We start from the raw sequence: 23567 nt of genomic DNA, 5'->3' as shown, positions 1-23567 counted from the left end.
CAAATCAAGGGCTCAGTGCTTTAGCAGTGAGTCAGCAGCTCGGGAGTCCCAAGGAGCCCGCCTTTCCAGCCGCCTGGGAACCCAGCCTGAGCTGGGAAACAGGATGCCATAGGTTCTGCTCTGGATTAGCTCCCTTTTGACTCACTAGTAGCAAAAGGCTAGTCAGAGAAGCCTGGGTTTGCTCATGCTCCGTCAATAGTTGAGGACATACCCATTGGAGTGCTCCCTGGAAGTGAGTCCTTGGCTGTGACAGCCAGAGCAGGTAGAGGAACAAGCCATGTGGAGTAATCTTACACAACTCTGACTGCCCATCCTTATCTCATTTGATTCTCGACGAGGGGGAATAATCCACTGTCCACCCTGTCATTTTATGTCCTCCATCCTCTGCCCTCATCTTTGCCCCACAGCCGGCCATTTAACTTGCTACCTGTCTTGTCTTCCTGCTACCCAAGCATTAAGCTAGTTTCTACTCCCACCCTTCGCACTACCGGTGAGACTCGGAATGCTCTGCCACAAATGATAACAAATCTGCTTTCTTCTTCTCACCCAGGCCTCAGTCTACCTGTCGCCTTTTCAGATAAGGCTTTGTTAATCCATAATCAAATCTAAGGTGTGAGTACAGTACAGGACCAGAACACATCCTCTTCTGCATGCCTCGAATGTTTAGGGAGTAAGCCTGCTAACAGGGCTACTCCGGGATGCATTATGATTGAGATTTTTGTTTTTGAGCTCTATTCTCAGGTAGTCCAGATAGGACTCAGATTCAATATATTAATAAGGGTGGCTTTGAACTCCTGACCCTATTCCCTCTATCTTCTAGATGCTAGGACCAGCATAAGGATTTTCCTAACAATGGGTCCTGTTCAACAAAGATACCAACTTTCTTGTCACCAGAGCATCTCCGCTGAACTGTAGATGGCCTGTGGTTCTTTCCATAAAGCTGTTGCTTCTTCCACGTCCAATCCCTCTGCTGCCAGGATTTCAATGGCCAAAAAAACAAGTGTAAAGTTTCTTAGACATGTTATTTCTTTCCTTTCTGCCCTCTCTCCCGCTTTCTCTTGGTGCTGGGGATCACATCCATGGCTGAGAAAGCACTCTTATCAATACAGTCGTAGCCTCAATATCTCAATTATGCATATGTAAACATTTTTGTTTGTAGGTAAGTGATGGAGGTGGTGATGGTGCTGATGGTGATAACTACAGTGGAGGTGGCAGTGGTGGTGCTGGTGGTGGTGGTGATGGTCATGTTGGTATGATGGTAGTGGTGGTTTTTCTTTTTTTCTCCTTTTTGAGACACTAAAGATAGAGCCCAGGGCTTTGCACATGCTAGGCAAACTCTCTACCACTCAGTCGCATTCCCAGTCTGTAATTTTGTTTTATTTTGCTCAGTCTTTTGGTCCCCGGTTCTCTGCAGTTCTGGGAAGGGAAGTGACTATCCTAAATACATTTCAGGTCTTTCACCTTCTTTTCTCCAGGCCCTTCCTTGTAAAACCTGACACACAGACCTGGAGAGGGTGAGGCTCCCGGGTGTGATGAAAGCCTGGAGTTGCCCCAGCAAAGCTAAGGTGACGTGCTGGTGAGGCGGAAGGACCCAGCATAGGAAGGAAGAAGCAGGCTAGGACAGGAGAGCAGGGTGTGAATGGGGGAGTGATTTGGTCATGTGTCAGGAAGTGTCTCCCTCCACCCTCCCCTGGGGAGAACCCTGACCCCTGGATGGCTTCAGTTTTAAGATTAAATACCTGCTGGAAGAGATGAGGTGTGGCTGGGGTGGTGGCCAGCTGCTGAGGTCCTGGGCCCGATACTGAGCTCCCAGAGGAATACCAAGGTGGCTTTTGGCCAAATAGGTGACAAGTAAGATTCTGCCAGAGAGCAATTTGACGACACAATTGGACCCTGACACCTGGCCAGACTGAGTGCCTAGGGATGGGAGAGAAAATGGCGTCTAAGGAAACAGAGTAGTCAAGGTTGGATATCTAGTAATAGCAACAACAGCAATATTAGGCCAAATGTATTGAGAGCTTAGACCAGGTACTGTGCTTTCTGCTTTATATTTGTTTCCTCATTCAGTCCTCAAAACGCTTTCTGCACAGCAGGCATTGTTAGTTTTACTACTGTTATTTCCATTAGAGATACATAGAAACCGAGGCTCAGTAAAATCAATTGTCTTAGGGGCTAGAGACATGGCTCGACTGTTAAAGAGTACTGGGTGCTCTTCCAGAGAACCCAGGTTTGATTCCCTGCACCCACACAGGGGCTCCCAACTATCTGTAACTCTAGTCCCAGGAAATCTGATACCCTCTTCTGAGCTCTGTGGGCACCAGGCAGGCATGCTGTACACAGACGTACATGCCAGGCAAACACCCATACACATAAAATCAGACAAATTCATCTTCTTCCAAAAAATAGAATCAATTATGTTGTCCAAGTTCACACAGTAAGTAGCAATCCAAGTCTTGTGGACACGGTAGTTCACTATGGGCATCCAGGCCTGGGAGTATAGCTGGGGAGAACGAAGAGGGGGAAACCAGATTGACCCCTGAGAAAGTGGGGGTGGGGAGAAAGAGTGGGATAGACAGTGTATAAATAGTAGGCCTGTTTTTATCCCTACACATGGCTGAATCAGGCAAAGTGCTCTCTGTCTGGCACAATCTGAAGGCTCTGAATGCCAACCCAGCCCTGTGTCAAACTCCCTACCCAGCACGTCCCTGGGAGCTGAAATACTTACTGAGGGAGTCATTATTTGAGTCAGGACATTGACTCCAGACGACCCCCCCCCCCCCAAACACATCAATCCGGCACGGCATTCGTTGAGGTTAGCTGGTTGGGTCCTCTGAGAGGAGAGCTTATGTTTGAGAGAGTGGTCTTAATATCCAAGGGAAAGTATGAGGCTTGTCCTATATCCTGTGTCTCTCTGGCTGCAAAAGCCTGGGAACTATATCGCATAGCTCAGAAATCCTAAAGTATACTATGTCCCCTGGGGGGAAAGCAGTGGAAGCCACTCCTAACTTCCTTTGCTGTTGCTGGACTGGCATCAAATGATTCCAACTCCGTATCTGGTCACTTTGCCCTCAGGAGACCAGCTGGCATTCGTGTTTCTAATTTCTAAAAGATAAACAAATTATTATCTATTATGATCTTCTGAGTGCAGATACCTAGTGTGGAGCGGGGACTTAGTCAAAGATTCAGGGGGTGGGAGGGCAGAGAGGCCAAGAACAGATCACCTTTCGCTAGGCTGCACCAAGGCCCGCGTAGGAGGAAAGGTAGGATCCTCGCCACCTGCTGGTCATTCGCTCTACACCCACACTCCAGTCACGGCTGCTCTGGCCTGCTCCCAAAAAATGTGAGCGCCTCCCGGTCCTCCCGCCGCGACCGCCTAGTCCCGGGCAGCGCTGCCGGCGCCTGCAGCCGGGCTGGCTTCCCGGAGCGGGAGGGGGAGGGGAGGGGGCGGCGCCGGGCGGGGCGGGGCTCCCACTCCTTCCCCGGAGCCTTATTCCCGGCCGCGCGCTGCGAGCGAGCGCTCAGTCGGCCCGGGGAGCTGCACGCGGCCGGTTGGCCTGACGGACCTTCAATTGCTGGAGCGGACGCGCGGACCGACTCGGAGCAGACAGACTAACCGCGGCCGCAAGGCTCCCAGACAGGATCTCACCCAGAAGCAGGCAGCGGACAGTGCCCCGCGGAACCTCGCCGTCCTCCGCCGCCTGGCCCCCGTGCAAGCGTCCAGCGGCCGCCGCATCCAAAGTGATCTCTGCCTCCCCGGTCTCCGCCAGGCTCGGGACCATGAAGCTGCTGCCGTCGGTGGTGCTGAAGCTCTTTCTAGCCGCAAGTAAGAGCTCAGGTCTCCAGAGTCGGGGGTGGGGTGGGGTGGGCGCCGTGTGGGGGGACACGTGGGAAGGTCGTCGCGGCGCGTCCCCCCACCCCGCGGAGCGGGCCACTTGGTGGGGCCCGTGCGCCCTGAAGGGCGGGCGTGGACCTCGATGGCGTGGTAGAGCGGGGTCCTAAGCAAAGGGTCTTATTGCGGCCTCCTTTCTTCTCTTGTCCAGTGTTGTCCGCGTTGGTGACCGGCGAGAGTCTCGAGCGGGTTCGGAGAGGTCTGGCGGCAGCAGCCAGCAACCCCGACCCTCCCACTGGATCCACAAACCAGCTGCTACCCACAGGAGGAGATCGCACTCAGGAGGTCCAGGACTTGGAAGGGAAAGATCTGGACCTTTTCAAAGGTGGGTGTGGAGGCTTACTGAACCTTAGATGCTGTTCGCAGCTGAAGAATACACAGGCCTACGACTTACACTTTTGCCCCCATTCCCCATCCCCTGTCCTCAGGGTGTTGAAGGGATGCTTGTGGAAGACTTCAAGGAAAAGCTTATGGGCTGACTGGAGTTGGAGGTTCTGGAATACAGTGCGCTCATTCTTGTCCTTGGTCTCAACTAGTATGGGGTCTTACCTTATGGGGAGTGAACTGAAGGATGTAGGTTATCCTCTGGGGTAAGCCAGATGGTAGAAGGAAGGCATGATAGACATGCTTTTACTAGAGTTTCCACTTAAAAAAAAAAAAAAAAAAAGAGTGCAGGTCCTATTTGATGTTGATTATATATGTGATGGCTATATATAAAAAGAGTTAATAGATGGGAACGTTAAAAGATGTGTGATGATAGTCTCCTTCATCCATCTATCTGCAGGCTAGAGAAAGAGGGCAGTGAGGAACTCTTCTTAGCTTTGGTAGATGAGACCAGCACCCTTGCAGCTGGCTATGAATGGTGAATGTTGGGTCCCTGCGAGACCATTTTGAAATGCTGTGGGTCTGAACCTTGGAGACTCCACGGGAATCCCTAAGGAGACTCCAGGAAGAAAGCTATGTATGCTCCTATAACCTGTCTCTGGGGCTGAGCACAGGGACTGGTCAGAGTCCAGAACTGGAGGTCCTCCCTGCCAGTGGCAGTGATTCTCAGAGGCGGAGCCAGCAGGAAGCCCTGTGGGCTCCCGGAATGACTATATTTGGTTAGAAAGAGACACACCTGTTCAGCCCCACCTGCTGCATAGCACGCCTGCTCCCGCCTGGTTCTTTCTCTGTTTTGCATAAGTCAAGAGTCTGCTCCAAGACGGAGAGGCTGGGATCCCACACATCATCCCCTCAACAGTGCACCCCCCCCTCCTGGGGGTCACCCGTGTGTGTTCTGAACAGTCTGGATTCTCCTGGCTCTTTCTCTTTTAGGCTGGATAGGGCTGGGTGGGGCTGTGACTCACCCCCCACCCACCCACATAGCTGCTCCCCTTACCTCTGCCAACCTGACTCACTGCTCCCCTCTCCTCGGCAGGAGCCTGACTTGTCAGCCTTACCCTGCATCTCTCTCTAATTATCTTGGCTTGTGCTTTGCTCTCCTTGGAGTCCTGATAACTGGCTTTCTCTGGCCACCTGCAATACCTTCTGAGCATTTAAGGAGCCTAGGACAGGACCAGATAGCACTGCTCTAATTCTAATCCTGCAGTACCCCAGGGCAAGTCCTTGCCTTTTGGGATCTAACAGTTTTCATCATGAAAATGCCCTGGCATTCTTGAAGTCTCATTTATCTTGTGGATTCTATGTTCCTAGTGTAACCTATCATGTTCATCTTTCTGCCAGGCTCAAGCTATAGCCATGGACAGTATGCACCTTTTAACAATTGGGTTCAGGGATGGGGAAGGCTGGCCTCAGACTCCTGGGCTAATTGGCTAGTCCCAGCTAGATGTGAAGTTGTCCCCTCCCCATATCTGCAGCCTGGAAAGAAGAGGGGGGTTGTCCTAGTCCAGTTTCTTCTGGACAGTTCTTTGTACATATTGTAATGCCCCTCCCTATCCTAGATATAAATAGGACATTTGGGGATAAATCTAATTGAATGCTTGGAAAAGTGGAGAAATTATTAAAGGGTATAGGGCAGGCCACATGTCTTGCCCAAATTCAAAAAAGTAAGGCCTTTTAAATCAGAGATGGCTCATTTTCTGTTTCAGAGCTAGGTTCTACACCAAACGCATTCCCTGTGACCAATGGGAATTCCAGAGGAGGGGTTCCCAATTTATAGACACTCTTATCTTAGAAGCCTCCTACCCCCAAGCAGCCATGTTCCTTCTCCCAAAGCAATTTTTGTCTGCGACACAGTCTTCCTGCAAGTGGGTCACTGAGTACAGGACCAGGAAATGAGGCTGACTGAGGGCTACAATAGAATCAAGCTCATGGAGGATCACAGACCTGGGGCGGGGGGAAGTGTAGAAAGCTGTGAACGCCACACTTTGTGCTGTGACCTGCAGTTACTCTGGCTTTCTTAGAACAAAGCCCTTCTTCCTTGGGACCTAACCCGACCTCTATTTCCTCTTAAAAGTCTCCTCTTTCTGGTGGTTCTTAAAGTTTTCCCAGGCCTCTGACTACGGGTGGGACCAAAGAATGTGTGCATCCTCGTCGGTTTGGGGGCTCTTCCCACCTGTAATTCCACGTTCCAGATGCTAGGGGTGGGTGAAATGGGGGTCTGAGGTCAGCCTGGCTTAGATCTGGAGATACCTTTTCAAAGGGACAGAGTAGAAACACTTACCAAGTACCTTTTCCCCCCTGCAGTCACTTTCTCCTCCAAGCCACAAGCCCTGGCCACCCCAAGCAAAGAAAAGAATGGGAAAAAGAAGAAGAAAGGCAAGGGGTTAGGAAAGAAGAGAGACCCGTGCCTTAAGAAATACAAGGACTACTGCATCCACGGAGAGTGCAGATACGTGAAGGATCTCCGTATTCCCTCTTGCCAGTAAGTGCTCCACTCCCAGAAGGAATCTCATTGTCACACTGCCAGCTGCACCGTCTGTTTGTCACTGTTCCTTGAATTCATAATTTCACCCCAGTTTCTTTTCAACCTCTGGGAGGAAGTTCAAAGGAAGGGACATATTTTTAGTCAGCGGAAGTCCCCGCCGCCACCACCACCACCACCACCACCAAAGAGGATGTAATTTCCTGTGGCATGGGGTTGTGACTCTCCTCAACCCTTCAGGACATTCCCTCCTGCATCCCTACCAGTGAGCATGTGTCTGTGAGAGCTGTCCCTTGGGAAGGAGGGCCTTGGTTCCTGGATACTTCTCTGGAAAGGAAAGCTGATAGGAAACACAGCAGATGATAGGAGGTGTCTTAAATCACGTGCTGTGAGTGCGAGTGTGTGTACTCAAGTGTGTACATGTGGGAGAGCAGGCATGGCAGGACTGTACAGAGAGGAACCAGTGTGCAGAGTGGGTCGAAGTCCGTCCTCTTTCACCCAAGCAAGGGACAGAAGGATTGGGGGAGACATAGAGGATATTGAGCTTGTGGGGAAGAGGGGGTGGGAGAACACTTTTTTGTATGTGCAAGATTATTAGTGGAACCCAACTCAGCCTGCAGCATCACTGCTCCCTGCCAAGAGTGTGGATGGAGGGGTTGAGGGTTCAGGATCCTCTCATAGGCCAAGCCCAGCAAGTGGCCACCTTGGCAACCCCTCAGGGATGATGGTGGTGGTGTTATGCTCTCTGGTAAGCAAAATGTGGCCACTGTGCCTGAGGCCAATATCCCACATCAGGCTACAGACATCCCCTCTCTTCCCTGTCAAGAGGGGGACAGGCTCTTGGAACCCTGTGTCTCTTCCGAAGGGACTCTGGCCAGCTCAGGATGCTCTTGTATATCCACTACCTCTCCCCCAACCCCCGCTTCTCCTGGCAAAAAAAAAAAAAAAAATCTGTCTGTATAGTATCTCTTCCCTCCATGACTAGCATGGGTCCTTTTACCTTTCATAAGCACCCTAGTCTTATCTACTCACACACAGCAGGTCTGTCCTGTGTGTAGCAGTTGTCTGACAGATCTATTCCCACCTTCATAGTGTGTCCTTTCCTGTACCATCCTAGGCAGGAGTTTGGTGTATTAGAGAGGCTTGGTTAAGGATGTCAGAATCAGCCAGCTGGTGATGGCGCACACCCTCATGCGTAATACCAGAGACAGAGGCAGGTAGATCTCTGAGTTCGAGGCCAGCTTGATCTTACAGAGGGAGTCTCAGAACAGCCAGGGCTACTCAGAGAGACCACTGTCTAGAAAAAAAAAAAAAAAAAAAAAGATAGAGTCTCAGTCTGCTCTGTTCCAATGTCCTGGACAGGACAGGAAGTGTTTGTCTTAAATGTGTAAAATGGCATCATTAACTCCGGGTGGAGAAAGTGACTCTGAGGGTAGTCAAGATGGAGTAGAGCCAGGAGTCTGTCTAGCCGCACTGTCTCAGGATGTTTGTGGCTCAGGGTGTTTTTAGTGAATGGATTTGCAGGGCTTCCATTGATCAGCCAAGAAGCAGGGCTCCCCTGACCTCCTAAGCGCAGAGGTGTGCACAAGGCCACCTAGTGGCCTAGGGATAGTGAAAATAATCATACTGGTATTATTGGCATTGTGTCTTTGAAGGCTTCATTGTTTGCATTTAAATCGAGTTCAGCCCAGCAGGCATGGTAGGCACTTACTCACTCTGTCTGAAGGAATGAAAGGAGATGGTCTTTGGGATTTCCAGAAGCCCTCTGCTGGGAGGGCAGAACTTTCTCTACTTGGAAAATGAGGAAACCACAGAGAACAAGTAGGAAGTTTTTTTTTTTTGCATGAGATCAACAGCTAAATAAGTTCATGGGAAGAAAGTGGGGTGCACCCCTATCCTAGCATGCTTTTCGTGTTCCCAGGACACACCGTGTGTTGGCTTCCCTCCTCTATCCCTGTCCTTATAGAGTCCGAGCAGAATTGTATGGGGGGTGGGGGGGACAGCTGTTGTTCTAGAACACTCTTCAGGATTTCACTACTCTAAGAACACACCAAGCATCCAGAAGGCTTTGTGTCAACTTTCTGGGCAGACTTCATAGGGTGGGTTCTTTGATACAGAGCTCCTGGTTTGGGGCAATGTGATGTCTGTGCACGCACATCTGTGTCCCTGTTGGTGGCTTCTCCTTTACTTTAGACTCAGAAGCTGCCAGCCAGGGTGTGTCCAGGCTGCTGTGGTGACCTTGAGGCTAACTGGCTTCCTAAACCAGTCTTTGACAGCCACCAGGAACAGGAAAATCCTCCTGTGTCACCAGCCAAAAGTTGCCCTCAAAGAGCAGTTTTCTTGGACTTCTGACTGGCTGCTGACCCAGAAGGTGGCTGCAGAGTTTCCTGTGGCTAGAGCAGACCTGGAGGGTTGGGAAGAGAGGGAGGCGTGGAGCTGCACTATGCACACTGCTCACGTGCAGAGAAGCCCCTTCTCTTGATCCATCTGGTTTGAACATCTTGTTCCTTGAGAAACAGGCTTTACCCTCTGGTTTGATTGTATAATAACTCGCACAAATGGGGCCTGGGTTTTCCATGATGCTTCAGTGAGACAGGCTTCTATTACCTCTGATTTGACATGAGGGAATCAAAGCTTAGAAAAGTAATGTGGCTTGCCCAAGATCACCTGGCTAGAAATAGCAGAACCAGTCTGGAGCTCGATTATTCTGATCCCCTCTATCAAATGATGCTTCTTCACTTCCCAGAGTAGATGCGGAGATATATAAGATTACGTAGCAGATCTCTCTGGCCTCTAGAAGGAGCTTCTGTTGTCATGTGAGTTCTGAAGTGGGTCACAGACGTGGAGAGGAGAAACGTGTCCTAGTTTGATGGATATGTCTGTTGGCTTGAGGCAAGACACATGATCTTGCCCAGCATCCAGGGATGCTCGGAATGTATTCAGCCCCGCTTCTTCCTTGGGGAAGCCAGGCTTTGACGGGAGGGGGAAGTTGGTAATATTAGCACATTTACATTATTATCCTTTTGACTCAGGACAGAGGTGGCAGAGGGATTATATAACTGAATTGCGGGACTCTGAGGCCAAGTTTTATTTCTATCATCTGAGTAACTACCTGTGGGGTTTGAATGATGGTTTGGAACTGCAAAACAGATTCAGCTTCCCTCCCCTGGCATAGCATAGGTGCTGAGGTCGCCCAGACTGCTGGGTGAACTCCAGGGCTCTACTACTGTTTAACTCTGTAACCTTGGCACATTATTTATTGGAAAAGTTAAGCCTTGGTTTTTTCAAAGCGGAGAATGGTAACCTCTACTTCACAGGTGATCTGGCCTGAAATGTCAAATGATATCCAAAGGTCCCCCAGGTTCAAGCCTTAGCACCAGAGGCCAAATCAAATAATCCTTGTGAAGCAGTTAGCACAGAGTACTTGGCTCATGGTAGGCCTTTATTATTTGCTATTTATTATTAGAGCTGTGAATAATAAGCAATAATAATAATAATAATAATAATAATAATAATAATAATAATAATCAGAGAACAGATCAGACAGTCCCAGGACCCATCAGATATGCTTCTTAGGGTTAGCTGCATTGCTCAAAGGGGTCAAAATTGTACTTCTGCCCTTGGCCTTCCTGCTTCCTAGTTCTAAGACTTGACAAATCACTTAATCTCATTGACACCTTATCTCTGCGCACACACAATTTTCCAGAGACACTCTTAGGAGTTTCCTTTAGGTCCTGGAAGGGTAGGGATATTGTTCAATATATTTTTTTTTCCTGACTCCAACTCAGGGGACAGACATACTGAAGCAGCTAGGTAAGGAACATATTCTGTCCTTTGTGGAGCTGACACACCTTCATGCTGCTCTGTACCCAGAAGTAGGCACCAGACAGTCCTAAGAGAGGGAAGAACAGGGATGCAGTGCTCTACTAGAGCCCTGTGCCATTGCCAGAGTCGACTGCTCTGCTCCATGGAGCCTCCCAGGATCCTGCCAGCAGGAAGGATGGATTCATCCCGGCTCTGAGGCTCCAGGTGCACACCTCTTTCTAGAGACGGTGCCATTCAGAGTAGAGGGCCACAGGTTCTCAGTGTCTCCTTCAAGCAGATGCTAGCCTAACATCCCCAAGCAAACCTACCCCTACCCCAGCTGGAGGGTGAGCAGATATGAGGTGCACAAGCAAAGTTAGAGGGTCCATGTTAAGGAGGCTGCCCTGTTGCTGAGACCTAGGGAAGCCTTTCTGTAGCACGGGGCTCCCCCTACATCAAAGGATCTCAAGGGTGCTCAAAGGAAGGGGTGGCTTCCTAAGAGCTTTAAGGAAGTGCTTTGTGTTTGAAGAGGGATTGTCACGTGACTTGCTTCTTGAGTGAGAAGAGCTCTGGGATTGTTTCTGTCACATTCTTTCCCCGCTGTGACAGGGTGGCTGGGTAGGAAGATGTTATCTTGGTTTTGTTTGCTTTGTGCCCTGAGATAAAGGAGACCCAGAGAGACCGGCATTCGGCATTCAGAGGCCAAAGGCTGTAATTTAGCTCTCAGGTTGGGAGTTAGGAGTTAAATGAAGGAAATGAGAAAAATGATTCCTGGCAAAGGGACAGGGCCTATTAATAGGCTGAGCAGCAGTGGGGAGGGACTGCTTGCTGGATGCATTGATGGGCAAGGCTGGGTTTATTTCTGGGTCAGAATGTTGAAGGGCCTCTCTAGATAGAGGGAGAGATGCCGAGTCGCCCTCCGCTCAGTCCATCAGCCCTTATGCCCAAGTCCTCTTAAGTAGCTTAAGCAGAACACCTTAGTACAAATGTAATAGATTAGGTCCATGAGGAATACATTTAAAGAGAGAGACCTTCAACTCCTCCCTCACTTTTTCCCTGCATGAAGCAGGACTCTGGGGGCAGGGTGGGTGGAGAGAGCAGCAGAGGGTGTGCATATACCATTAACTCTCTCTTTTTGTCATTTTAGCTGCCTCCCCGGTTACTATGGACAGAGGTGTCATGGGCTGACTCTCCCAGTGGAGAATCCCCTATATACGTATGACCACACGACAGTCTTGGCTGTGGTGGCTGTAGTGCTATCGTCTGTCTGTCTTCTTGTCATCGTGGGACTTCTCATGTTTAGGTGAGTGTTTGGAGCCTCGTAGGCTTGTTTTTTGAGTCAATCACCACTTTCTCCCCCCTCAGACTCAGAGCCTCTCCTCCATACCCCTAGATGTTGGCCTCAATATTGTATACTTTCTAGAAACTATTATTATTTTTGGCCTGACACGGCATGAGGCCAGTGTATAAATCCCAGGGTACCTATTGCTAGGCCAGGCCATACAGTTCCTTTGTTCTCATGGGGTTCATTTCCTACCTCTGTGGCCTGGTCACTCACCCACAGAAGCACCTCTTAAGCATATCTTTCTCCTGGCATTAATGTAGAAAGGCATGGATAATACTATTGATGGTAATCTCTCAGGGATTGTACTCTATAAGGATGTTTTGAGGACCAAATAATGCTAAAATCAATAAAGTCGGGGTGACAGGTACACACCTGCTATGAAGCCAGCCTGGGCTATATAGAAAATGCTAGTCCAGTCTGAGTTATGAGGTGCTGTCTCTGAAAGGATGATTGTATATATATACACAAATTTATGTGTATATATATATATGTATGTATGTATATATCTAAATCTTCTGTTGGTAGAGGCAGGAATCCCTCAGAGAAGCTGAATTCTGGCTAGAGACTCATGAGCTACCATACCCTCTGAGCTTTGAAGAAATTGATCCCTGTCATGGGGGTCTGTGGGGCCTGCGTGTTATCCTTTCTTCACAGCCCTTCTTTTCCTCAGGTACCACAGGCGAGGAGGTTATGACTTGGAAAGTGAAGAGAAAGTGAAGTTGGGCATAGCTAGTTCCCACTGAGGAGGACCTGAGCTTAAGGTAATGCTCCATCCTTTTTCCTGGGCTGCATGGGTAGATAGGCCAAGGCATGGATGGGTGGGTCTGGGGTCTGCTTCAGTGAGTGCTGAATTCTCTTGATGAGAGGTAGCAGGGGGCAGGTTACTACTGTGACCGACTGAATCTCAATGTAGAAGTGTTTTTAGAGACCTGGTGAGGTGTCTCTGGTTAGGTTACAGGATTGCGCCCCCCCCCCCAGCTCCCCTTCCTAATGCTCTTTGTGTGTTGTAAGATTGGACCCAGCTAAAGCTCCCTCTAATGCCTCCCTCTTATGCTTCAGGAACCTTCAGAGGCTACTTCTGAGACAGTGGTTCATTACAAGTTCTACACAGAGGAGAAATACTTCACCAGCAGCCATGAAGATGTCTTCATTCATTCCCAGTCGCTACCCTGACTGGGCCTCCTGTCATTGCTCTGCAAAAGATCTCAGAGCCTCAAAGTGCCAAACAGACTATCCCCGCTGGGATCCGGATCTGAAGAAAGCAGGAGCAAGTGAGCCCTTCAGGGCTTCCTGATCCTCCTCCACTGAACCCACTGGTGTGTTTAGACACTTAGCTTCTGGATTAAAGTATCAGCTAGTTTCCATAAGCTCCAGGATTTTTGACTGAAAAAAAAAAAAGAGGAGAGGAAGGATGCGTGTTTTATGGACTGGAAGAGAGCAACAGAGTTGAGAAGCCATGTGTTCAAGTAGCCCCAAGGGATCTGCTGTTTGGACCCTCCAGCACGCTGGATTTGATGAGCTAACTGTGAAATACCGCAAGCCCGAGAACTTTTGAGTTTTGGGACTTTTCTACCCAGAGGGGAAAAATAACAAGTATTTTGTCGTTTTCTTGTTGTTATTGTTTGTTTGTTTGTAAAATGCCTCTTAAATTATATATTTATTTTATTCTATGTATGTTAATATATTTAGTTTTTAACAATCTAACAATAATATTTCAAGTGCCTAGACTGTTACTTTGGCAATGTCCTGGCCCCCTTCTCTGCAGCTCTACCATCTGGCTCAATGCCACGCTGGGTCCCCTTTGCTCTGTAACCCATTTATTGTAGTAATTTATTGTCTGTCTACATTTCAGAAGATGTTCCTGGAGCAGAGTTCCCAGGGTGGGTTGTGTGTGGTCAGAGTGCGGGGATCGATGTGAGCGGAGCCACTCTGTGAGTTGGACTGCAGTCTTACCTAGGTGATTTTTGTCTACCATTTGTGTTTTGAAAGCCCAAGGTGCTGATGTCAATGTGTAATAGATATTGGTGTTTGCCCGTGTCCTCTCCCTGCCAAATCTCAGAAGAGACTGAGCGTCCACACCTGCAGCTTCCTGGTCCTCCATCACCCTGTCTCACTCCCTTTGTGTCAGGACATTTCTCTTATCCTGCTGTTCCTCTGGTGCTGCTCCATGCTGGGGTTGGCAGAACACAGGGCAGCTTGGAGAAGGCATTAGTAAAGAAAAAGGCTGAGGCAGATCAGGGAGTTTTGGAGTTGACTATTCTTGGTCCTTGATACCTATCAATTACTATGGAGAAGGTGGGCGGGAGGGAAGGTTTTGGGTAAGGAGACTATGGTCTCACCAAGACTATAATGTCTGCTGTCCCGGTCCCCATGGAAGGTTCTAGTGCCATTTCTGAACTGTTACAACCTATATTTCCAAAACTTGGTTCATATTTATACTTTGTGATCCAAATAAAGGTAACCCTTACTCCATCCATGCTCTGTTTAGTTTTTGGTTTGGTGTTGTTTGTTTGTTTAGGCTCTCACTATTGAGCCCTGGCTGTCCTGGAACTCTATGTAGAGCAGGCTGGTCTTGAACTCAGATCTGTCAGCCTTTGCCTCCCAAGTGCTTGCACCACCACACCTGGCTTGTTTTGTTTTTATGTGCATGAGGCCAGAAGTTGACTTTGGATGTCCTTCTCCATTACTCTCCTTTATTATTTATTTTTCCTTTTTTTTTTTTTGACAAAGTCTCATTACATAGGCCCAGCTGGCTTAGAACTCAGAGATCTACACATCTTTGCCTCCTGAGTGATGAGATTAATGGTGTGTAAACTACCCTGGCCAGTTTGCTCTTCTTATTTTTTGAGTCAGTCTCTCACTAAACCCAGAGCTTAGCAGCTCACCACTAGGCTCCTCTGCCTCTACTATCCAGGGTCTGGAGTTACAGACAGATGTCAGTGTGTTGGCCTTTTATAAAGGCACTGGGGATACAAACAAAGGCTCTTGTATTTGCATATTAAACACTTTACTGACTGAGCCATTCCCCAGCCCTGTTCTGCTTGGGTTACGGGGAATCTGTTTAACACAGAAATTTTTTCTTCCTTCCTTCTTTCCTCCCTCTCTCTCTTCCTTCCTTCTTTCCTTCCTTTCCTTTTCTCTTCTTTTTGTTTTTTTGGTTGGTTGGTTGACTGGTTGGCTGGTGGTTTTTGGTTTTGTTTCTGTGTTTTTTGAGACAGAGTCTCTCTCTGTGTAGCCCAGGCTGTCCTGGAACTCATTCTTTAGACCAAGCTGGCCTTAATCTCAGAGATCTGCCTGCCTCTGCCTTCCAAATGCTGGGGCTAAAGAAGTGCGTCACCACTGCCTGACAACATAGAAGTGTTTTCAGCTGTCTCAGTGTCAGACGTGTTTGTGTTCATTGTTCTCACCATCCACAACTCCATGGTGGGATACTATTAACCGTCTCCCTTTCCTAAAAGAGGAAATGGAGTCTTAGGTTGAACAACTTGCTTAAGAATGCTCAGTATCCAGGACTAATCCTCTGTTTTAAAAACCTATTGCCTCTCATACAAGGAAGACTAGCACTTTGGTATAGGAAGTTTGTCTTGCTGGGCTTGTGTATGTTCGGTTGTTAAGCCCTAGACTCAGGAGTTAGTTGTATGCTGTTCATGCAGGCAACCATTGCTCCTGGAAGGAACAAGATCTTCTTATCCCGTCCTCTCATGCTCCACAGCCAACCCACCAATCACTCTTGTTGGCTATACATTTTGAATGTATGTATGCAACCACGAATCACAATCCTCACCCGGTCCAACACACTGTCCTTTCAGACCTGGACTCTGAAATGGCCTCTTGCCTTCCCGCCTTGCTTCTTGGCTAGAATGATATTTTATTTAAGGCATAACTCAGGGCTGAGAGTGGTATCTCAGTGGTACAACACATGCTTTGCATACAAGAAGTCTAAGCTATGAGTCCTCATATCTCACATAAATCATATCTTGTCTACTTTGAAGGTCTTCCCTATTCTCCACAGAACATTCCTCAGTGCACAAAGTACATACAGAGTATATACATCTTCTCCTAAGAGGGATGTATGCTCCTCCATAGTTCCTACTTACTGCTAACACCTTCCAATTTGTTTATTGTTGATCTGCTCCCATGATGTGTTATTGTTCTAATAAAACTGAGATGTAAGTATTCAGTATTTGTTACATTCCTGCATTATTGTAAGAAAACTGAACTCTAATCCAAGACCAACAAATAGGCAGACTCAATCTAGCATTGCTCTAAAAGTTGTTGAATTTACAGAGATGCCTCTGTCAGGGAAGGTGAGCTGGACAACGGGCTTAAAGTGAAATTAAGGGGCATCATGGAGCATCGTGCCCTGGTGAGTTGGAGGCAAGGAAAGCCAACATACACATGTCCTGGGTTGTTCCTCTTTTTCCCCATCTCTCCTTAGAGAGATGCGACATGCTGAAGTGTCTCTGGGAGCCCAAACAGAGATATTTTTCTTTCCTTCCTTCTAAAACAAGCAAGCAAGCAAGTAAACAAACAAACAAACAAGGTGACCAGCAGATTAAACTTATCTTTGGACTATACTATCTTCAGTACTCAGCCCTTGCTAAAGGATACATGGCTACAAAATCATCATCTCACTGTTTGTTTGTTTGTTTGTTTATATTGGGGGAGTATATAATATGGAGGTCAGAGGACAATTTGTGGGAGTTATTGGGAGACCCAGGGATGGAACTCAGGTCATCAGGCTCGGCAGCAAGAGCCTTTGCCCACTGAATCATCCACTTGCCCGTCCCTCTCCCCTTCTTTACTCTTTTCCTTCCCTTCTCTCCTTCTCCTCTTCCTCTTCTTCCTTTTCCTCCTCCTTCTCCTCTTCCTTTTCTCTTTGACAGGATCTTTCTTTGTAGCCCAGACTTGTCTCAGACTCTCCATTTTCCTGTCTCAGTGCTGGGACTTCAAGTAGTCACCGCCATACCCGGCCTGTATAGAGATCTTGTATGTACTTAGAATATCTTTTTAAAACTCTGGTGACCAGTGTGATGGCTTATATTGACTGTCAACTTGGCAATATCTAGAATTGCCAAGGAAATAAAACTCTAGGCCTGTCTGAGGGGGATTTCTAGATCAGGTTAACTGAGGAGGGAAGACCCACCCTAGCTTTGAGCGGCACCATCCCCAGGGCTGAATCCAGATTGAATATTAAAAGGAACGCAAACTCAGCACCGCCATTTATCCCTCTGCTTCTTCACTGAGGATACAATGTATCTGGCTGCCTCAAGCTCTTGCTGCCATGATTTCCCTGCCATGAAATACTGTGTACACTGTGAACCAAAATAAACCCTTCTTTCTTCAAGCTGCTGTGTCAGATATTTTAACACAGCAGTGAGACAAGTAGCTAATACAACCAGTAACTGCCAAGGCTGTATGATTATTCTATCACCCAAGAATTCTACTCTAAGGCACGTATGCAACAGAAACAAATACTGGCGTTCATCGTCGAGTCTTAAAACAATGATCTTAGAGGGCTGGAGAGATTGCTCAATGATTGAGAGCCTGGACTGCTCTTCCAGAGGGCCCAGGTTCACTTCACAGCACCCACAAGGCAGCTCACAATTGTATGTAACTCCAGTTCCAGGCGATCTGACACCCTCAGACAGACAGACGTGCAGGCAAAACACCAGTGCACATGAAACTAATTGTTGAAAAATCATCTTAGTATTACTTACAAACACTAAAAACTGGAAACTGATAGAGTATTGTGGGATACTTCAATAATCTTAGTACTTAGGAGGCAGAGACAGGAGAATTGTTAGTTTGAGAGGAGCCTAAACAAAACAAAAACTTAAGTCTGGGGGTCTGAAGATCTGGGGCTCTGTAGTTCAGGGGTAAGGCGCTTTGCTAGCAAGCACAAGGTCCTGGGTTTGGTCTCTAACACAAAAACCAAAGCCAAACAAACCCCTACAAAACAACCCTATTGATATTTGATGATGAAATGAATAAACAAACTGGCAAATTTTGACAATAAAGTACTAAACGGCAGTGTGGATCAATCTTACAACGTTCATGACAGAAGGAGCCAGAAAGGAGTGAGGACATGCTGTGTGGATCCAATTACATAAAACTGAAAAACTGGGCCAGTGAGATGGCTCAGCCAAACCTGAAGACCAGAGTCTGATCCCCGAGACAAGAACCAACTCCCCAAACAGCTCATCTGACCTCTATATTTAAACAGTGGCATGATCCCTGCTCCTTCACAGTAATAATACATGGTGCTGAAAAGAAAACTAACTTATAGTAAAAGAAATCAGGAAAGAGACACTGTCTGGGACCAGCAGTGACTGGAAACAGAGAAGACATCTGGTATTCCAATAAAGTTGTTCTGTGATGTGCTGCCCGGAATATACCCTTTGGGAAAATTCACTGGCTATGACTTGCACATTTTTTTCCCTGTGCTATACTTCACTCAAGAGGTTAATTATTTGATGTAATGTTACGCGTGTGAAGTGAATGCCATGGCACATATATGAAGGTCAGAGGACTACAGACTCACTTCCCTCTGATTTTTATGAGTTCGAGGAATCAAACTTAGGTCCCCAAGCTTGGTCCAAACACTTGGGAAATAAAGTCAGGAGGATCAGAAGGTCATGGTCACAGCTCTAGAGAAACTTTGAGGTCAGCCTGGGCTACACGAAAACCCTACAGCACGCAAGCAAAAGCAAAACAACATAAACCAACAGTTTGGATAAAGGATGCTTGCTCTTGCCTCCCATCCAGGTCTGTGAAGGACCAATGTCCCACCCTGGTGCTCACAGAGAAGAGTAAAGATGGCAGAAAGAATTGGAGAGGTGGTTTCTTTGCTCTCCATGGGCTCTTTTCTCTGTCTCTAAGTTTCCAGTCTCAAGGTCTTCCACTGGGCAGAGCTGGGATTTCTGGGCATATTTCATTCTCTGGCTGATGTCTCCTGCAGGCTCAGGGCTTCTTACCTCTCCTTTGTCCTCTCTTCCAGCTCCTGTTGCTGATGAGAGTTCTGCTTGGAGGTCTTCCGGCCTTGTCTTAGTTATACCATGGTCTTGTGAGCTCCTGGACTTTCAGGGACTTCTCAGCATCAACCATCAGGAGAAAATGGCACCCTGAGCCTTAAAGAATATCTACTTTTTCTCAACAGGCTTCTCCTCCAGGAGCTTTTGAGAAATTTCTTTCTTTTTTTTTACCATGGTTATAAATAATTAGTTACAAGTTAGTAACATCTAGGTCCATTGGGTGCTCACCACATATGGGCACTGGCTGTATACGCTAGGGGCACTAACTGAGCTACAGCTCACTACTCTATGAGGTAGGTGCTCTTTTTCTGTGGCACAGGTAAGAAGACACACTAAGAGAAGTTGGATGATATGCTTATAGTTAAGGGATAAAGTCAGGACACCGAGAAACTAAATTCTCAAGCTTGAGTTCTAACTTCAAAGTGACATTCCTGAATTCTATCAGGCTGGATATCTCTGTCTTTGTCCCTCTGTCTCTCTGTCTCTCTATCTGTCTGCCTGCCCCACCCCCTTCTAAGAAAGAGTCTCTCTATGAAGCCCTGGCCGTTCTCTATGAAGACCAGGTTGGTCTCAAATTCAAAGAGATCCTCCTGACTCTGCCTCATGAGTGCTGGGATTAAAGGCATATACTGCCATGCCCGGCCTTGGTTTTCTTATATCCAGAAATGACGTAACAAAGAAATCATTTGAAAAAGATTGAGTAACTCAAGTCTGGAAATCCCAGTAATTGGGAGATAGAGTCAAGAGGATCAAGAATTCAAGATCATCCCCAGCCACATAATGATTTTTCATTATTTGAGACCAGGTCTTGTAGCTCCCTATGTAGCCCAGGCTGGCTTCAGATTCTCTGACCTGTCCAAGGTGCTCATTTGTGGTGCATCTAGAACTGAAACTCGGGCCTTTGCCAGTCCCTCTCTTTTTCTTTAAAAATAGAGACAATGCTTTTCAGTCACGGCCTCACATTTTAATGTCAAAGAGACCCTCATAAGCATTTGGGGACCTAAACAGCCATGCGACAGCAATTCTGTCCAAAGATGTCATTTCAACTCAACTGGTCTGAGGGTCCTTGCTTTGTCAACAGTGCTTGAGAGGCAAGCTTCCACGGGAGATGCTAATCCTTGAGAGCAGGGGGGCCTCCGAGGGTGGCATTCTTTGCTGCTGTAATTCACTGTAGCCTCATTCATTCAGCAAATATTTGTGGAGGCCTCCCTACCACTTTCCAAATGAGACACCTAACCTAAATGAGAAGGCGTCTTGATTCAGTGATGGGAGGGTACATTTTGGAGCAAGGACACTCATTAATTCACTTTTTAAAAATGGGCTTTTAAAGAATGTCAAGCTCTATTTATGTCCCTGGAGAATCAATCACTTATCAGTGAATAATGGTGACACAAGGACTGGCAATATGTGCATAAAGAAATAAAATACTTTAAGAAATTCATAATTTTGGAGTAAGGGATACTCCTGGCATTAGTGGAGACAGAATTAATTGATATGGGGTGCCACTGAAGGAGTGATTCTCTGAAAAGATAACATCTGGTCCGAGACAAGGGGGAGCAGTTATGTGAAGCCTGAGTTAAAAATAGGGTTACGAGCAAACATGGATTCAGTATGTGTAAGAGGCAGAAAGGGAGCCTGCAGCTGCAGCACACTCATTAGAGTTGACAAGAAGCAAGGCTGGGCACACAGAACCTCCCTTAGAGGCTGCGGTAAATAGCTTGGAAGACAAGGATTGGGTTGACCCAGGGAACGATGTGATTTGATTTATGTTTTAGAAATGGGACTGATGCAGGGGATGGGCTCTGTAGGACACAAATGTAAGAAGCAGGAGTCAGAAGTTAGTAAGTTAGTAAGAAGTTGGGAGACAACTATACCGGACTGGGCAAGAGACAGTGATGTTCAGGATCAGGATGGTACCTACGGAGGCCGTGAAGAATTTTCAGACGCAGGATACATTTTGGGGGGAGCACCGCTAAGCTGTGCTGATTAACTGGGATGGATCTGCGGCCTGGAACTCCTGATCTTTCTGTTACCATCTCCCCAATACCAGGATTACAGGTATCCATCCATCACAACACCTAGTTCAAACCCTGTTCCTTGTATAGTGTTTTCTCTATGGGATTTTATTTGATCCCCATCCGCACCAGGGATCCAGTAGTAGTTTTGTTTTTTTTTTAAAGATTTTATCTTTATTTATTTTATGTGTATGAGTACATGTAGCTGTACAGATGGCCATGAGCCATCATGTGTGTGACTGCTGTTGGTCTCAGGACCTCTGCTGGCCCCGCTAGCTCTGGCCCCGCTCACTCAGGCGTAATTTACTGCAGCTGTCTTCAGGCACACCAGAAGAAGGCGTCAGATCTCATTATGGGTGGTTATGAGCCACCATGTGGTTGCTGGGATCCGAACTCAGGACCTTTGGAAGAGCAGTCAGTGCTCTTACCCACTGAGCCATCTCGCCAGCCCGAGTAGTTTTAACCCCAGATTAATGACTGACAGCCCTGGGCTTTGGAGGGGTGAAGTAATCACACTTGGTTGCTATTAGCTAATGTAATTTTGCCCAATGCTGACCTTGTCTAGGGGGCCCATCCTCCTCAATGACCATGACTCATCCTGGCCACTATTCTCTAGAGAGAAGAGGACAAGGCTCTGCCATTTCCTCCTTGTTGCAGCAAGGTGCCTGACCCAGGCTAAAGCTTCTAGAAAATGGGACAGGATAGATGCTTGGAGGCCAACCTCATTCAAGGGCTGAAGAAGAACTTAGAACCACCCCTTGCCACGATTAGTCTCCCAACTGTCCAGCCACCACCAAATTAATATAGTTTGATGGCCACTGGCCAGTTGTTTTTTCTTTTTGAACTTTTTAAAATCGCACATTTTCTTGCTTGCTCCCTTGATTGATGGATTAGCTCATTGACACCCACACAACTATGAGGGAGGCCAACTGCCCTCTAGCTTTTTGAAAGACTATCCCCTCCCCTTGCTTTTCTCCCTTCCCTTCCCCTCCCTCTCTCTCTCTCTTTATTTTTCCCCTCCCAGTATTTTGCCCATTACTAACCAGCAGGGAATCTCAGGAAAAGGTCTCCATTCAGGGCTGGAGAGCTGTAGTTGGTGGGTCAGAGTCTGCGTGGGAGGTTGCCCAAAGACATATATTGTGGGTGTAGGAACCAGACAGACAGGAGGAATTAAGTCACCCCTTTCCTCACCCCTCATTTCCTCACCCAACCTATAAGTCACTGCATTGCTTTCTTTATAGGGTGGGCCTGACTTCATCTTAATTATTTCCCAGTGTTGACAGTGAGCAGGCTTTCCTGGGGATATGGCAGAAGAGAAAGTCACCAGCCTGTCTTGTTTGTTTGTTTGTTTTTGTGCCTCTTGTTGGGAGCAGTTGAAAGCTAAATAAACCACAGTTACTCAAGTTGAGGAAGACAGGCACAGACGATAGCTTAGGGACCTGGGACAGGGCAGCACTTGGTGTGGTTTGCATATACCCTTCCTTCTAGTAATTAATTTGGCAACCTAACTTCTTGATCTTAAGCATACACATCCCTCTGTGAGCAGTGCACCTAGCAACCCGAAACCCCCACCTCCATTAAGCTGTAGACACACTGCTCTCTGAGCAATGGGATAAGTTTTCCCTCCTCTTGCTGACCATGAAACTTTGACAGTTTCTACTGAAATGTATTCCTGATACAATCTGGTATAGGGCAGGGGGAGCCCATTCAGTCTGACCTGGTTTTGGGTGCGTGTTCATAAGGCAAAACTGTCACTCAAGAAAATATTTAGGAAGAACGTCTTATATAGCATCTTATGCCTGTGCATGATTAGGTGTATAATTAAAATCAGATGACTTACGGGAAGAGATGTGTACAGTAGAAAAATAATTAGATGGCCTAATCAATCAAAACAGAAAACCACCCTCATTATAGATAACCTCCAGTAGCTGCTCTAGCTAGCTTGACCATAAGCAAATTGTAACAATGGTTTTATTCGGCTTACGTATCTCAAGACATCAGAAACTGAAGCAGAGTCCATCGAGGAATACTGCATCCTGGCTTGCTTATTCTACTGTTTGCTTTTGGTACACAAGATGTCTCTGTGTAGCCCTAGCTGTCCTGGAGCTGGCCTTGAACTCAGAGATCCTCCTGCCACCTCTTCTTCCCACGTGCTGGAATCAAAGGCACCATCACCTCCTACTTTCTTATACAACCCAGGACCGTGGGCCCAGACGTAGCATTGACCATAATGGCCTGGGCCCTTCCACTTCAATTATTATTCAACAAAACTCTCTACTAACTTGCCCACAATCTAATTTGATGGAGGGATTTTTTTTCCTCAGTTGAAGTTTCTCTTCCCAGATAACTCTAGCTTATATCAAGCTAAACATGGCAGTAACTAACCCCGCCTCCTCTTGAACCCTATAACAGAGAGCCCCAAATGATAATCAGATTCTTTGAGTATCTTCTCCCATGTTGGTGCTGTGCACTTGCTCTGGTCTTCTTTTATGACTTCTTTTATGTGTATATGTGAATCTCTCTCTCTCTCTCCCTCTCTCTCTCTCTCTCTCTTTCTGTGTGTGTGTGTGTGTGTGTGTGTGTGTGTGTGTGTCTTGTATTAACAAAAGCCAGA

At 47.3% G+C, this 23567-nt stretch overlaps 1 protein-coding gene across 1 annotated transcript; it reads left to right on the top strand.

Moving 5' to 3' along the window:
* The first annotated feature begins 3457 nt into the window (after window positions 1-3457).
* Window positions 3458-14378, top strand: Hbegf (heparin binding EGF like growth factor). Its single transcript, XM_031365393.1, has 6 exons — window positions 3458-3823; window positions 4041-4214; window positions 6578-6755; window positions 11707-11862; window positions 12575-12665; window positions 12964-14378. The coding sequence occupies exons 1-5, from the start codon at window positions 3778-3780 to the stop codon at window positions 12645-12647; spliced, it is 627 nt and encodes a 208-aa protein (XP_031221253.1). The 5' UTR covers window positions 3458-3777; the 3' UTR covers window positions 12648-12665; window positions 12964-14378.
* Window positions 14379-23567: the final 9189 nt, after the last annotated feature.

The sequence above is a fragment of the Mastomys coucha genome, unplaced genomic scaffold (genome assembly GCF_008632895.1).
Source record: "Mastomys coucha isolate ucsf_1 unplaced genomic scaffold, UCSF_Mcou_1 pScaffold13, whole genome shotgun sequence".
In the NCBI taxonomy this organism is placed as follows: domain Eukaryota; kingdom Metazoa; phylum Chordata; class Mammalia; order Rodentia; family Muridae; genus Mastomys; species Mastomys coucha.
The sequence above is the reverse complement of the archived record's forward strand: the minus strand, read 5'-3'. Positions and strand labels throughout refer to the sequence as shown.

Coding starts and splice junctions, on each gene's coding strand:
- Hbegf (XM_031365393.1), top strand. CDS start 3,778: ATGAAGCTGCTGCCGTCGGTGGTGCTGAAGCTCTTTCTAGCCGCAA. Junction 6,756..11,706: donor CTCCGTATTCCCTCTTGCCA/GTAAGTGCTCCA, acceptor TTGTCATTTTAG/CTGCCTCCCCGGTTACTATG. Junction 11,863..12,574: donor GTGGGACTTCTCATGTTTAG/GTGAGTGTTTGG, acceptor TCTTTTCCTCAG/GTACCACAGGCGAGGAGGTT.